General features: G+C 27.8%; 1 protein-coding gene across 4 annotated transcripts in view; it reads right to left on the bottom strand.

The window, feature by feature from the left end:
* Positions 1 to 14028, bottom strand: part of LOC129949881 (uncharacterized) — a 103738-nt gene that overhangs the window by 83078 nt on the left and 6632 nt on the right. For all 4 annotated transcript variants that reach the window (XM_056061589.1, XM_056061590.1, XM_056061591.1 and 1 more), the window contains one exon: positions 7361 to 7623. In XM_056061589.1, the coding sequence (XP_055917564.1) occupies positions 7361 to 7409 (49 nt within the window). In that variant the 5' untranslated portion in view covers positions 7410 to 7623. The remainder of the gene's footprint in view (positions 1 to 7360; positions 7624 to 14028) is intronic.

Genomic DNA, 14028 nt, shown 5'->3' with positions numbered 1-14028 from the left:
TTGGATATGTAAATTAAACCTCTTGTTGGAAAACCCAGTATTTCACATTATTTTGACCCATTTTAACAGAGACTGAAACAAACAGGACAATACTGTAAGCTTCAGTTTTAAGCCAATTCAAATTTTGTTTAAGTCTTAAATTCAATTTCATTAAATTATTGACCTTCTGGGTACAAATTTTCTATAGAAAATGTTATTAAATTCGACCTAACTTTCTGAAACATAATCTGATTGATTATTCAGCAATTATTATAATATATGACGTATCACAATTCAATAAAGATTCTTAAAAAATAATTAATTCAATATTTTTAATAATTTTGTCTTCTGTAGAAAATGGTATAAGCATTTTCCGAGTCAGCAAGTTTGCTATGTTAATGATTACCAATTGAAAAATTCAAAATAATTATTTCGCAAAACTTTTTCCTTTGCCGTTTTTTTTTTGTTTCAATTTCATGACAACATAGAAACGTGCTGCATACAAAGAATTGTTGTCGAGTTGCTAAAAAGTAAAATATGGGGAGAGCTTCTTCAGTACAAATAATCTATTGGGATAGATTTTCGATACTTTTGTTGTTATAAAATATTTTTTCTTTATATTTATCAAAAAAGTTTTATACTCCGAAACCTACATGTATACCATACCATGACGTGCCATAAAATGTGACCCAAATTTGTTGTCGAGAAAGGAAAAGTTTTATTTGAAAAGCGTGAGGGTAATTTTCGACAACAATCCTTACCAACACCTCCATCACCATCACCACCATCGCTATACCACCTCAAGGCAAGCATATACTCACTCGTTGAGTATAAGTAGCTACTATAAATCGTTGAATTTCGATAAAAATCTCTTTTCAAAAAGTGTTAAAGCTACATTATATTTCTTATGCGCCATCACTGAATCGTGCATTATTCAATAATGCTTAAGTAAAACACGTCGAAGAAAAAGAAAAGATAAATTCCAATCTGATGTTCGAGTATAGTTAAAGCCCCGAGTGAAAACAATGTCGTATAGATATTCACCAAACAAGAAGAGTAATCAATTGTGTACAGCAAAAAAAAAGTATCTATGGATTTGTGTTGCCCTTCTGATTCAATTGACATTGTCATTTATCAAAATATCTTTTGCATTTTTTTTTCTTGAGGTATCGTTGAAGATACATATACCTTAACCTACCAACCTACCCAGAAGAGAGCAGAAGCTAAAGGAAGGTAGGAATAAAACCCTTATCTATCTTAATCTTGAATCTGTGTATAATGTATAGGGTATTGGTTGTTTAACAAAACTTCCTTCCAATTGATTGTTTAAATTTGAAACGGTAATCGTTGGATAAATTATTTCGATTTTCTTTCAATTATTATATAGATTTTCTTGATTTAATCCGATACAGCATGAGCTATGTTTGTTTTTGTATTTTATACACATAAAAGATTGAAATCTACTTCGTTTTTGAATTCTTGTATACATAGATATATACATTTTATAAGCAAAACCGACCCCTATGTTTATATTTTATAGGAATGGCAAAGATTGATTTTTTGTTTGATTAATTGAAATTGTAAATGCAAATTGGAAAATGCATTTTACAAATAAAATAAGTAAGTACCAATACATAAATACATACATATGTACGTAGTATATAACAACTTTAAATAACAATGCATCTTATTTTATAAGGATATTGGAAAATTGTATGTAGATGTATGAGTTCCTATAAATAAGTTTTAATATACAAACATATTTGTTTTTATTGTTTATCTCAAGGATATAGATTCATTATTGATGAACAATAAATGTTGGTAAGAAAATCAAAATATTTTGATTTTGGTTTAAATTTGGAACTGATTGTATGTATCAAAATATTATATTAGATTAAGACCAATATGCTAATGTATTTTAATTGTGTAAATTAGGAACTATTACAGAAGTGGTGAATATATTTTGTGTGGGTTTTGGTGAATCTATAAAACGACAGATTTGGCATACATGAATGATATTTATTATATAAATAGATAATGTTAAACAAAAATTCCTTAACTAATCTTAAGACAAAATTATTTTAAGGGCAAAGATATAAATAAATAAAGCTTTATGTCGAATGAATCTTTGGCTATTCACTTTGCCTTTGAAGTAATTAATTGATTCTTAGAATAGTTAGTGTGTTACATACCAGGTTTTCAATAAGAACCGTCGTTTTGATGTTAAAAAAAATATATATATATATTTTTTAAGAAATTAAACTAACGTTTTTATCTTTTTATCAATCGAAAAAGTGAAACAAAATATTTGCCACTTTAAATTTTTTTCAAATAAAAAATGATATTACCTCCAAGATTATTGTATGCATCGAAAAATAACGTTTATGAAATCTGACATTTAAGTAAAATCTAGCAAAAAGAAACAACAAAAATCGAAAAATATTGCATTCGATTAAAATATCTCGGAAACATAAACAGATATTGAAATCAATATTATTTAACATATGCAAGATGTTGTTTTTGACTGTTAGTATTTTTTATTTGAATCCAATTAAATCCAAGCATTGTCTTGTAAACAAAGACAAACACAAACTTGAAACATTTTTTTTTATAATACGCTAAACAGCCTCTTTTTATTAGGCGTCAAATTTTTTCCCTGCACCCTACTTTCACAACATTTAAGGTAAATTAATTAATTTTTTGTTACAAAATTAATAATTTTGTCACAATTTAATATTATAAAATTGTAATTTAATTATAAAATGATATAACTAAATTCGTTTTTCACGGTCCAATTTTTCAAACTGTCCACATTTGCCTCATATAAATTTTCAATTCATAAGATATATTGACTGGTGACACAACTTGTCATGTATGCTGACAAATTTGTCACGACAATTTTGTCGTCATCATCATTAGGTAATGAGATAACAAACTTGTCAATGTCATGTTTGACAAGGTTGTCGCGTGACAATTTGTGGCTTGTTTACAAATTTTATTAGTAAAACGTGAAAGATGAACGTGCATCTATCAACGCCATCAATGAAAATTTTTATTTTATTTTGAAAAATATGTAGATTAGTTTGGTGGCGCTAAGTTGTTATTTTTTAAGTACATATTTGTAAAAGAATAAAAGCATAAATATTTTTGACTCAACAAAAATTAGAGAGTTTCAAATAAAATACACGATTTGATTTCATGAACTTGAAATGGAATGTTTCATAATGAACCAAACTGAAGTAGTGTCTATAAAACAGGAAGGGACAGTGTCAATTTTTGTATATATTCCGTTTTTAAGGCAATGGCCTTCAACCCTTTAATAACTAGTGGTTACATAGTTAAAACACGTATACAAGACATTTTATCTATCTTGTTTCCCAGTGACAAGAAAATTCATTTAATTAAATTAATTTAATAAAACAGGCAACAAGGGGTTAAGCCGTAATTTCATTTGAAAATTATACTAAAGGTTAACGTAATAATAACATGTTTATTTATATTAATAATTCATCCTAAGCACTTCATTTAATTTAGAAAAGTGTTAAGGCAAAAAATTAAATTCAGAAAAAAAAATATTGAGTGCAAAACAAATTATTAAAATAACTTACATTAAAATGTAAACAAATTGCTAAAAACGAAATAAATATGCAATAACGTTAAACCACCAAACTAATATTTTTTGTGTTTTTCAAAACATTCAATTTTTAGAAAAAAATTGTTGTAGGTACTTACTTTTTTTTTAAATAAGAAATTTAATCGAAATAGAAAAAGAGTCTTGGATGCCACCCACACTGATAATTTCCCATCCTGTCTCTCAATTTGTCTTGCTTAAAAAGTTTGTAGGTTTTCGTATTTTGTTAAAAAAGGTGTCAGTTGAATTATTAAAAAAAAAATAATTATTAAAAATTAAATTAAATATGATAAAATAGTTTGATTTCAAAATCAGTCGAAACCAATTTTTACTAATTTAAGTATCATTTTCTAAAAGTTTTTATTTTGTATATAAACAAATACAAATTGGATGAATGGAATTAATTTGAAGCCCATTTCTTGTTCGAGATATCAAAAACCGAACATCAATTTTTATTTTTTTGTAGATTTTATTTTCCATTAAAAACTGATTGTTATATTTTAATACAAAATTTACTAAATGTCGAAAACAATATTTTATGTGAGATCAAAATAGTTTAAAGCCAATATTTTTAATTTTTGACAAGATATTTAGGTCGAAAGTAAATTTTTACCTTGTTTTAGTATTTTGTTTAGGTTTTTTTATGTAAAAAACTGTCTTTTCAATTTTTATCAAAATTTTACCGAATGTTTGAAGCAATATTTCTTATAAGATAAAATTAATTGAAAGCCAATATATCAATTTTTTTTTAAAGATTCTTGAGTCGAAAATCAATTTTTACCAACTTTGAGAAATGTTTTTTTAGGTTTTTATTTTTTATAAAAAAAACTTTCAATTCGAAGGTTTCTCAAAATTTCAACAGATGTTTTAAATGCTATTCTTCGTTGCATACAATTATTTTAGAGATGAAATCATTTTTTGTTTGTAAAATGTTTGAGGTTGCAAATATTAATTTTTTCAGTTTTTTGATATACAAAAAAAACGTCAATTGGATTTTTTTTCCAAAAATATATTTGTTTGGTAAAACAATATAGTATTAAAACCAAAATGTTCACCTTTTTTTAAATTGCCATGATAAAAAAACCATCACTCAATTTTTTTAAAGTACATACACACATACGCAAAGACATCTTTCTAAAAAATCATTTATTCCGGCTCTAGGGACCTTGCAGCACCTAGAAATGTCAAAATGTACAATTTGACAAATTAGATCTTTACAATAACTTCCTATGGGAAGCTAACAATCAATTTATTATAGGTCACTTTTGTTCATTAAATCACTCAGTTAAACTCAAAAGAAGAAGATTCGAGACACATTTTTTCATGCAGTCAATACATTTGAAAAAAAAAAATATAATAAACTCATATTTTTGGGTGCAACTAATCAAATAAATTGATTTTGTGTATTTTATTAATTTTTATAACTAATTTTACTTGCGTCATATTGAATCTATATGGCAGGTATTGCATTCGTAAAAAACTCTAAACTCAAAAATTTAATCAAACATAACATTAAGATGGTACAAAACTCAAAATATGTTCTGCCTATCTATTTAAAACTATCTCTCAATTGTTTTTTTGTAAAAGTAATAGTTTTTAAAATTGTGTTGGTAAAAAAGGCTGCACAGATGTTTAAAGAGTTGAATTATACTTTTTTATCAAAGAACTAACTTACAAACGTATTTATTTTTACTAATTAAGATAACTCTTACTGTAAATAACAGATATTATTAATTTGGGTTTAACATTTTATTAAAAAAATGTTCATATTTTATATCTTAAACAAAATTATAAAAAATTCGTCTATCCGTCTCAATTTTAAAAATGTATAAAATATAAAAATTGAATATAAATACATGTATTAAGTCTCATTCTTTTAAGCATTTTCTATTGATTTAAGTTTAATCCTGCCTTATCGTTTCATATGTATACAATTTTAATTTTCTATAACATTTCAAAATACTCTAACTTGAAAATATCTGAAATGTTTTAAAATTCCGGAGTTCAGTTTGGTATTGCTATAGTTTCAAAAAAACTTTCGATGAATCATTAACAACTAGAAACAAACAATCCAAAGGGAAGAAAATCAATTTGACTTCTTGTTGTGTAAAAACTACACATCATTTAACAAAAAGGAAAATCAAATAAAAATCCACGCAATCCACGTTCTAACAACCTGTCTTAAATACCTGAGCTGAGCTGAGCAATGGTTGATTAATAGTCTTTGAGCGTGTTATATTTACCGCCATCAAGTTAGTGAGATATAGAGGGCGCTCACAAGCGATTGATCAAACAAAACTAAAATACACCTAATAAACTTTATATATCTTGAACTTCATACCTACTTTATATATCTTATACCTGACTTAGCAAAAGAGTGCTAATATTGTATAAATATTTAGTCAATTATGCAAATAAGCAAAAAATATTAACTCTATTTTCTTCTCTATTTCTATATTATGTCAGTCAGTTATATGAAGGTATAGGAAAAGAAGGTATTGCTATAGAATAAAAGGTATAGGAAGGTATATATTTGCGTAGAAAAGTGAGCAGTTTCTTTTTTCAAATTAATCCTTATTGAAAGGAAAATGCTTAATATGGCTACTTTATTTCCTTTTGCTGTTCACTCATTCGTTTTTCATTAACCCCAAGGGACTCATTATTCCCGTATCAAAACATAAATACTCATATCACGCATAACATAATGCCAGGCAATCCGAAGCGCCATATAATAACGCCGCCACCACCCGCCTGCCATCCACCATCCGCCTTCGCATCGCCCTTTCGCATATTCGTGCTTTTCCTTTGCCTGGATCTGGATAGCTCTATACATATATTGCTTGCTGGTTGCTACCTATCCACACATTCTCATTCCAATCTTCTGAGCTGTGACTCCCCATTTTGCTACCGTTTCCATTTACATAATCCAGAAAGTCCGCTGGGATAAACTATAGCACGTTAGCATAAAGGAGCTAAATGCTCTGCTTACTCTCGCTATGGCTGTTTGTGTTTATAGAATTAGGTTCTACGTTCTAAGTTCTGCGTTCTGAGTTCTACCAGTGCGGGGCTGAGAAGCTGATGCTGATGGCGATGGCTATGGCGATGGCGAAACGTGCATTAGATATGAAGCAAATGAGAAAAAAAGAATTAACATCCAAAGCTAAAAAATAAGCATACTGGAAGGAAAACGAAGGAAGCATTTCTAAAGCACTTGCAACATATTTTATTAGTTCGCTGACTGCAATTGTCCGAGGTTAATTTTTCTACTTAGAGAAACTTTTTTTTGCTAAAGATACTTTTTCCTTAACATCGTACACAGAGTTGTTGACGTGTGGGATTGGCATGTGGAAGACCGAAGACCGAAGACCAAACACGATACTGAAGCTGTGCGCCTCCACATTAAAACAGAAAACAAAAAACTACAACAAAGGTCTTGAAGTTGTTTTTTGCTTTTTGTTTGGGATAATCAGACAAAAGATACAAGAATACAACCGCGTACTTCTGCCTGATTCTGGCTACTTCCATGTTGTTCAGACACAAGTCCATCAAGTAAAGAAGTACGAGACGAGAGGAGTCACATTCCTGAAATGGCTCCTCGGCGCTGTATCTTTAGTGACTAAACAGTTCGCAGCTGTTGCTAATTGAATATTGTGAAACATTAAGCGGGATCAAATTGTGGGAGCAACAACAACAATACAATACAAAATAAAATCATACAAAATTGAAATAATAAAAGGTCTGCGCACTTACCTTGAACAAAAACCATAAATAGCAGCAACGTATCCATCCAATAGGCCATGATGATTGAGAATTGGGAGTGCGGGTGTTTTTTTATTAAGCCTTCTAAGCCTCTCACGCAATTTTATTTATTAAAATTTATATTTTTTATTTAACTGAGAATGATTTTTTTTTCTATTATTTTATAACACAAAACAACACAAAAGGTAAGGTTTTTTCTGATTTTGATTCTGATGATTCTTCGCCATGTTTGATAAATTCTAATAAATCACAATCTGTAAATAAAAAACAAACAAATAATTTAGTTTAGCAATAGAACAATGAATAGCTTTTTCCATAAATACAATTTGAATATGTAGGTTTTATAAACTAATTCAATATACTCAAAAATGTATCTATGTACATATACAACCCTGCCTTGGGTGCAAAATATTCTTGGAATCATTTTTTTCGTAGTTATGTGAATAAAAATGAGGTGTTAAATTGATTGTAATCAAAATCAATGTTTGAGTTTTTTTTTAAATAAATTCAAAAGAAGAATAACAAATTTAGTTTAGTTTTTTCTTTCGTTTTGAGTTAAAACAGTTCGCTGGACCATTAGTAATTCAATTATTCATAGAAATATAATTGGTTTAGAAATGGAGAGGTTTAAAAATGCAACCAAGTGGAATTATTGAAATATATACACCCATCATTTTGTGAGGTTTAGAAGAACAATGACGCAGCTCAATATATTTGGCATTTTTTCAAAATAGTTAAAAAAATAAGAATTTTTTTTGAAAGTAGAAAAACTCAACATGAACTTTGTAGAAATAAATATTACTACAAATCATGACTGGTTTTAGCATGTATACATAGTATTGTATTTGCTCAAAATTAGGTTTTTAGCTTGAATTTGTTAAGTTGTGTCACATTTCTTTTGATAGATAGATTGAATTTATGGAAAACATATGTAGGTACATAACTACACATTAAAAATTCAAACTTGTAAATTGTATGTTATGTGTATTCTACGATAAAACTCACAAACTCTAACTTTCGTTTGTAAATTTTAAAAATATAGAACAATGTAACGAAGTTTATTAGATTTAATCTTTACAATTGTTGCGCCAATATAACAACGAGGCTGAGATGTGAACCACACTTATAACTTCCCACCAAAATCTCAAAGTTTTGAAAAGATATTTAAGTCGATAAGCATTTTTTACCTACTTTTGTTAATTATTTTTTAGGTTCTTAATTTTTTCTAAGAAAACTGTCAATTCGATTTTTCTCAAAATGGAACTCAATTTTGACAACAATACTTTTTAAAAAATAAAATTAGTTTAAAGCCAATGTTTTAAAGTTTCAAAAAGATATTTGAGTCGAAATTCAATTTTTACTAACATTTATTAATTTTTTTAGGGTTTTATTTTTTATAAAAAAAAACTATCAAGTCAATTTTTTCAAAATTTTACCAGATGTAAAAAACGTTATTATTTTATTTATTTTTCATAGAAAAAAATATTTTGGAGATAAAATCAGTTTTGTTCAAAAAATTTTTAATGTGACAAATATTTTTTTCGGTTTTTTGATGTATAAAAAAAAATTAACTGTAATTTTTTCGAAAAATATATTTGTTTGGTACCGCGTTAAAATATCCAATTTAGTTCGTGAGATATTTTGGGTTAGCCAAAATTGTCACCCTCTTTTTAAATTGATTTGGTAAAAATCCACCCACTCAATTTTTTTTGAGAGTAATTTCTGCATCTTTCTGCACTAGTATCTGTATAATAAAATTTATTTGAAGTCGATATCTCTACTGCTTCCTGAGCTATGGACGGAAAAAAAAACGTCTAGAGCTTTTTAAACATTTAAAAAATTATCTAAACATTTATTTTTATAATAATAAATCTGAGAGAGGGATTTAGTTTTTCTACCAATTAAGTTTTGAATTCATCCATTTGTAAATAAGGTTGAGACCATTATTTCTATTCTTTCATTAATATTTTTTTTTTAAATAATATTTTTGAATTTTTTTAGGCGATATGGTAAAAAAGACGAAAAATTTTGAATTTCGTATTGAATGATCGTAAATATAGAAGTTTTTTTGATTTTTTATAAGAAATCTTAACTTTTACAAATTATAACAAATTATTATCTTCAAGTAACTTAGGAAATATTAAAATATTTATAATATATCAAAACAAAATTTTGAAATAATATATATTTGTTAATATAAGCAAAAGTTAATGAAGGTTATGAATGAAAGAAATCTGGTCTATAGAAAATTGTCTATTTAAATCCTTGTAAATTGAAAATGTATCCATACTTGGTCCTAGAAACGAAGTTCTACTTTATTTATATGACTTTAAACTTCAGATACATATTTAAACTTTTTGGAACCAAATTTCATTTACAGTTTTTACCTGGCCAAAGGTTTTTAAGTGACTTTGCGAACAATGTTACAAAATATTTTCATGAATTTTCTTTGATGTTTTTAAAGTAATTTTATAATCATTTTTCAAAATAAAATCTTAGTACGGCATTTACTAATAGAAGGAAATTTTTTTTAAAACTTTTTGTAATAATAAATTAAAATATTTTAATTTTAAAGCGTTTTTGAACTCAGTTCTTATTGAAGTCTTCAGTTTAATAATTTTTTGATAGCATTGCTTAAGCTTGGTTTTTTTTTCAGTGAGATTATATCATAACCGTTGTTCTATAAATCATAAAAATATTTTAGAATAAAAATCATATATTCTGCATATTAAAATCTTGTGTCTTACATGGACGTGTCCATTAAAATTATTAAAAATGTCTTATATGGCAACAATATTATGCAACGAAATAACATATAAAGTTTTTTTCAAAATAGCACTAAGATTTTAAGAATTAAAATATACATATCTAAAAAATAAAATTATCTTAAAAATTGGATTTTAATTTCTTTACGTTTAATATTTTAATTCTGTAAAAATGCTGACCCGATATTGTGAAATCGAATTTTTTAAGACTAGCTTTTTTTTAATCCAAAGAAAAAATTAAGAAAAAATTGTATTTATAAAATAAATTAGCTTTTTCAGAAAAAATGGTTCAACAAATTCATCGGTTTCTAAAAAAGGGGGGCTTATGGTACAATACAAAAATAAAATGTTTGTATTGAAAAGAGGCCTTAAAAAACATAAACATCTATTTTTTTATTGTATTCCCATTCAAGGGATTATGAATACCCTTATAATGATAAAAGACAATGGGAGCAATTAGTAAGGGAAGACAGAATAGGGTTGAAGGATAAACTACGGGCATTACTGTTGAATTGTTTGATGGAAGCAATATGGATAAAACAATGAATGGCATGAGACCTTGCGGCATTATGCAAGAGTAGCAAATATCCCAGTAATAGAACGATCACCTATTTTTTCAGTTTTATCAAAAATCTTCAAATACGTTATCTAGGCATCAAATATCGAACTGTTTTTTAGAAAAATTGAATTTGTATGGCGAATGCTGTTATTTTTAGTCTAAGCACAAGAAAAAGACGTTTCACGCGAATCTGAATTTTCAAGTTTGAACTCAATTGGCCCAAAAGCTGAGGCACAGACAAAATCTCCGAACCCGCTTTTGTTGAGTTCTAACATGATAATGTAATGCTTGATTAAAATTATCAGTTAGACATTTTTACGAGGTCAATACTTGCCTTATAGCACTTGCGGCATAGTGTTTTCTTTTATCTTTTATATAATTTTAAAGTACAAAATATATAATATATAACATTTCTTAATATAAAGAGTTCTACAGAACTTCGAATTTTGAGAATCTTGTAATAAACGCATTTAAACATTTGAAAATCCAAAATATAGGATTACCGAATATTAGAAATCAATTATGGTTATAATGGAAGAAGGGCCACAACCTTATAATGATTTACTTCCTTAACAATTTGTACGTATATGAAAGGTAACGCAACAGTCTGAAGTTTTACCTCAGCTAAAGGGTATTAGGTCGCCACTCGTTGCTTTCAGTTTTAATCTGCAAATCAAGGAAAAAACATACAGAAACAAATAAACGACCAAAGTGTTTTAACTCTTGTTCTAAGGCAAGTAAAAATATCAATATTTTTTCGCTAATTCATATATTGTCGGCAGTACCAGTGGCGTGATGTTAAGTCCGTTGGACTTTCATGCCAGAGGTCTTTGGTTCGATCACTGTCTGTGCCATTTTTTCAAGGGTACTGCCTTTTGCGGGTAATCTCCATTCTTGACAATATAACTCGTACACAGGAATGGTTGAGAGTTGTAAGTCACTAGGCCATAGACTGTCGCGCCACCCATTTAAAACGCAAGTTTAGTTGGATTATTTATCGTCCTGGTCATTTTTGAAAAGTTTTAAAATATTTTTGTTTCATCTTCATTCATGTTTTTCATAAATTCTATCGATTCCGTAATTTATGATAAGATAATAATGGCAAAGCAACCTTCAATATTATATAATTCCTGTTTTTAAAATTCTTTTACGTCAATGTTATAAAATGTTTCCATATAGAAGTTTTAATGCTATTTTTCTTAACTGGATAACTGTCAAATTATAGTTTGAAAGGTCAATTTTATCAAAAACATTATTTCATGGAAAACCAATAGTTTGTACTTCTAACCCAGTTAAATTTTTTGTATAAATATTTTCTATCCAAAAGATTAAGATACAACCTTAAGTTAAGGCCAAAATAGATTCCATCTCGAAAAAAAACTTCTCTTAAGTATTTGAATTAGTCAGCGTTTTTCAATTTTTTTTTCGTAAAAGTTTCAATCGATTTTCAACTCATATCTGCAAATGGTCGAAGATAAAACGAATTGACCTTTTTTTCAATTCATTTCCTGCTCCTTGCTAACATTGTGTCCTGTCTGATATTGTCCTTTTAAGCACCTACACACCTGACCCTATTAATCAAGAACTGACAACAAAAGATACGCACCATTAATCCGAGCATATAAACCTGTACCACTATAGCAACCACTTTGCCATGTCTAACAATACCAAACCTTCATTATCGAAGTTTAAAACTCTTATTTATCATTCTAAGGACATCATCAATATGGTTATGGTGAATAAAAATATTATTAGGTTACTTAGTAATGTTTTTCTTTTTTTCAATTGCACCCGCTTCGCTGTTTATCAGTTTTTTTCTGTTTATTGGTGGCAGGCGGGAGCAGCACATGCTGTTTATTTAATTTGTCCATTAACACCTGCTCGTTGTTTTGTGTCCCGGATAAGGGGCGAGAGGAGGAGATGTTGCTGAGTCAAAGGGAGTAAAGGAAGAAATTAATCACTTAATCCGTAGCAATAAATTCAGGTGCAGATGTTGTTCCCGCAGCAGTCTATCATTATATTATTATTATTATTATTTTACCTTTTTTTCAAGACGTTTTGATGTCTTGTCTTATGCATTAACATCAAGTTGATTATTCATTGAAAGAATCTGTCTCCGATGGCAGATTAAATCATCAAAATGGGATTTGAAAAGGCGAGGCATATTAAGAAGTCCGATTTATACGATGCTATAGCGATGGTTATGGCGATTTCAATTTGAATTGTGTTTTGTATTTATGTTTATTGAGATAAAAAAGGAAATTAGAAACAAAACATCTTAATTAGGTTAAATTGGCGCCGTAATAGAAGCAATATTTTTTTATAGCCAATTGAGACGTCAATCATCATTTATCATTTTTACAACAATTTCGAATGATTGTTTTTGATCGGTAAGACGTTATGGCAAACGAGGTATAAACTAGGAAATAAGGAAGTGTTTTTAGTATAAATTTTTGCTTATACAATAGTTTTGACAGACAGAGACACAGCTGCAGGAAAAATATGTCTGATTTTTCTAATTGGAAGCTTTTTATTATCATTTAATTTGACTTTTATGTATAATTTATTATAGATGTGATGTGTAGGTTATCTTGAAGTTCAAAGTGAAAAAAAAATTATTGTTGATTTCTAGTATGTACAAATTTAGACAGATACAAATTTCTGTCAAAGGCCTATACAAACGTTAAGTAAACTATTAAAAAAATGATAACAAAAGTATTGCATTTTTTGATTAAAAGAGTTATTTTGCAAACAAATTTTAGTGACACAATAATAATAAATTACAACTAATTTTTTTCGCAAAAACAGGGTATATAATTTTAACAGTTTAGGAGTAACTTTTAAAAATTAAAGGCATCTATTACATTTTGAACATAACGTCTATTAAAATGTATATAAAGTAAACCGAGTAAAAAAACATATTTTCTTTCATTGTTTATAGAACGTTTGTGTATCGCGGTTTCTTAAATGAGTAACGAAAACATCCTTCTTTTATGAACTTATAGATATTCTACAATTTGCTTTTCACATTTAATAAAAGACTCATTTTCTAAGAAAATATAAAAAAAAATTCAATGCTAAAAAATTAGGGTTAATTTATATAATAATAAAAACTTTAGCAAAATCGGCGTGTTTGATAGTTTTGAAGTAAAAGCCGAATTTTTCTGGGCTAATGGACAAGAAAAACGTTAAATAGAAAAACAAACCTATTCCTAAACTGCTATGACAACTTCAAAAAAAAAATAACATAATATTATTTATCGTGTGACGGAAATCATCATCACACATACTGTGAATGGGGGAACCACTGAAGCGTAGAAGCACAAACAAACAGA

The sequence above is a fragment of the Eupeodes corollae genome, chromosome 3 (assembly GCF_945859685.1).
Source record: "Eupeodes corollae chromosome 3, idEupCoro1.1, whole genome shotgun sequence".
NCBI classification, from domain to species: Eukaryota; Metazoa; Arthropoda; class Insecta; order Diptera; family Syrphidae; genus Eupeodes; species Eupeodes corollae.
The sequence above is the reverse complement of the archived record's forward strand: the minus strand, read 5'-3'. Positions and strand labels throughout refer to the sequence as shown.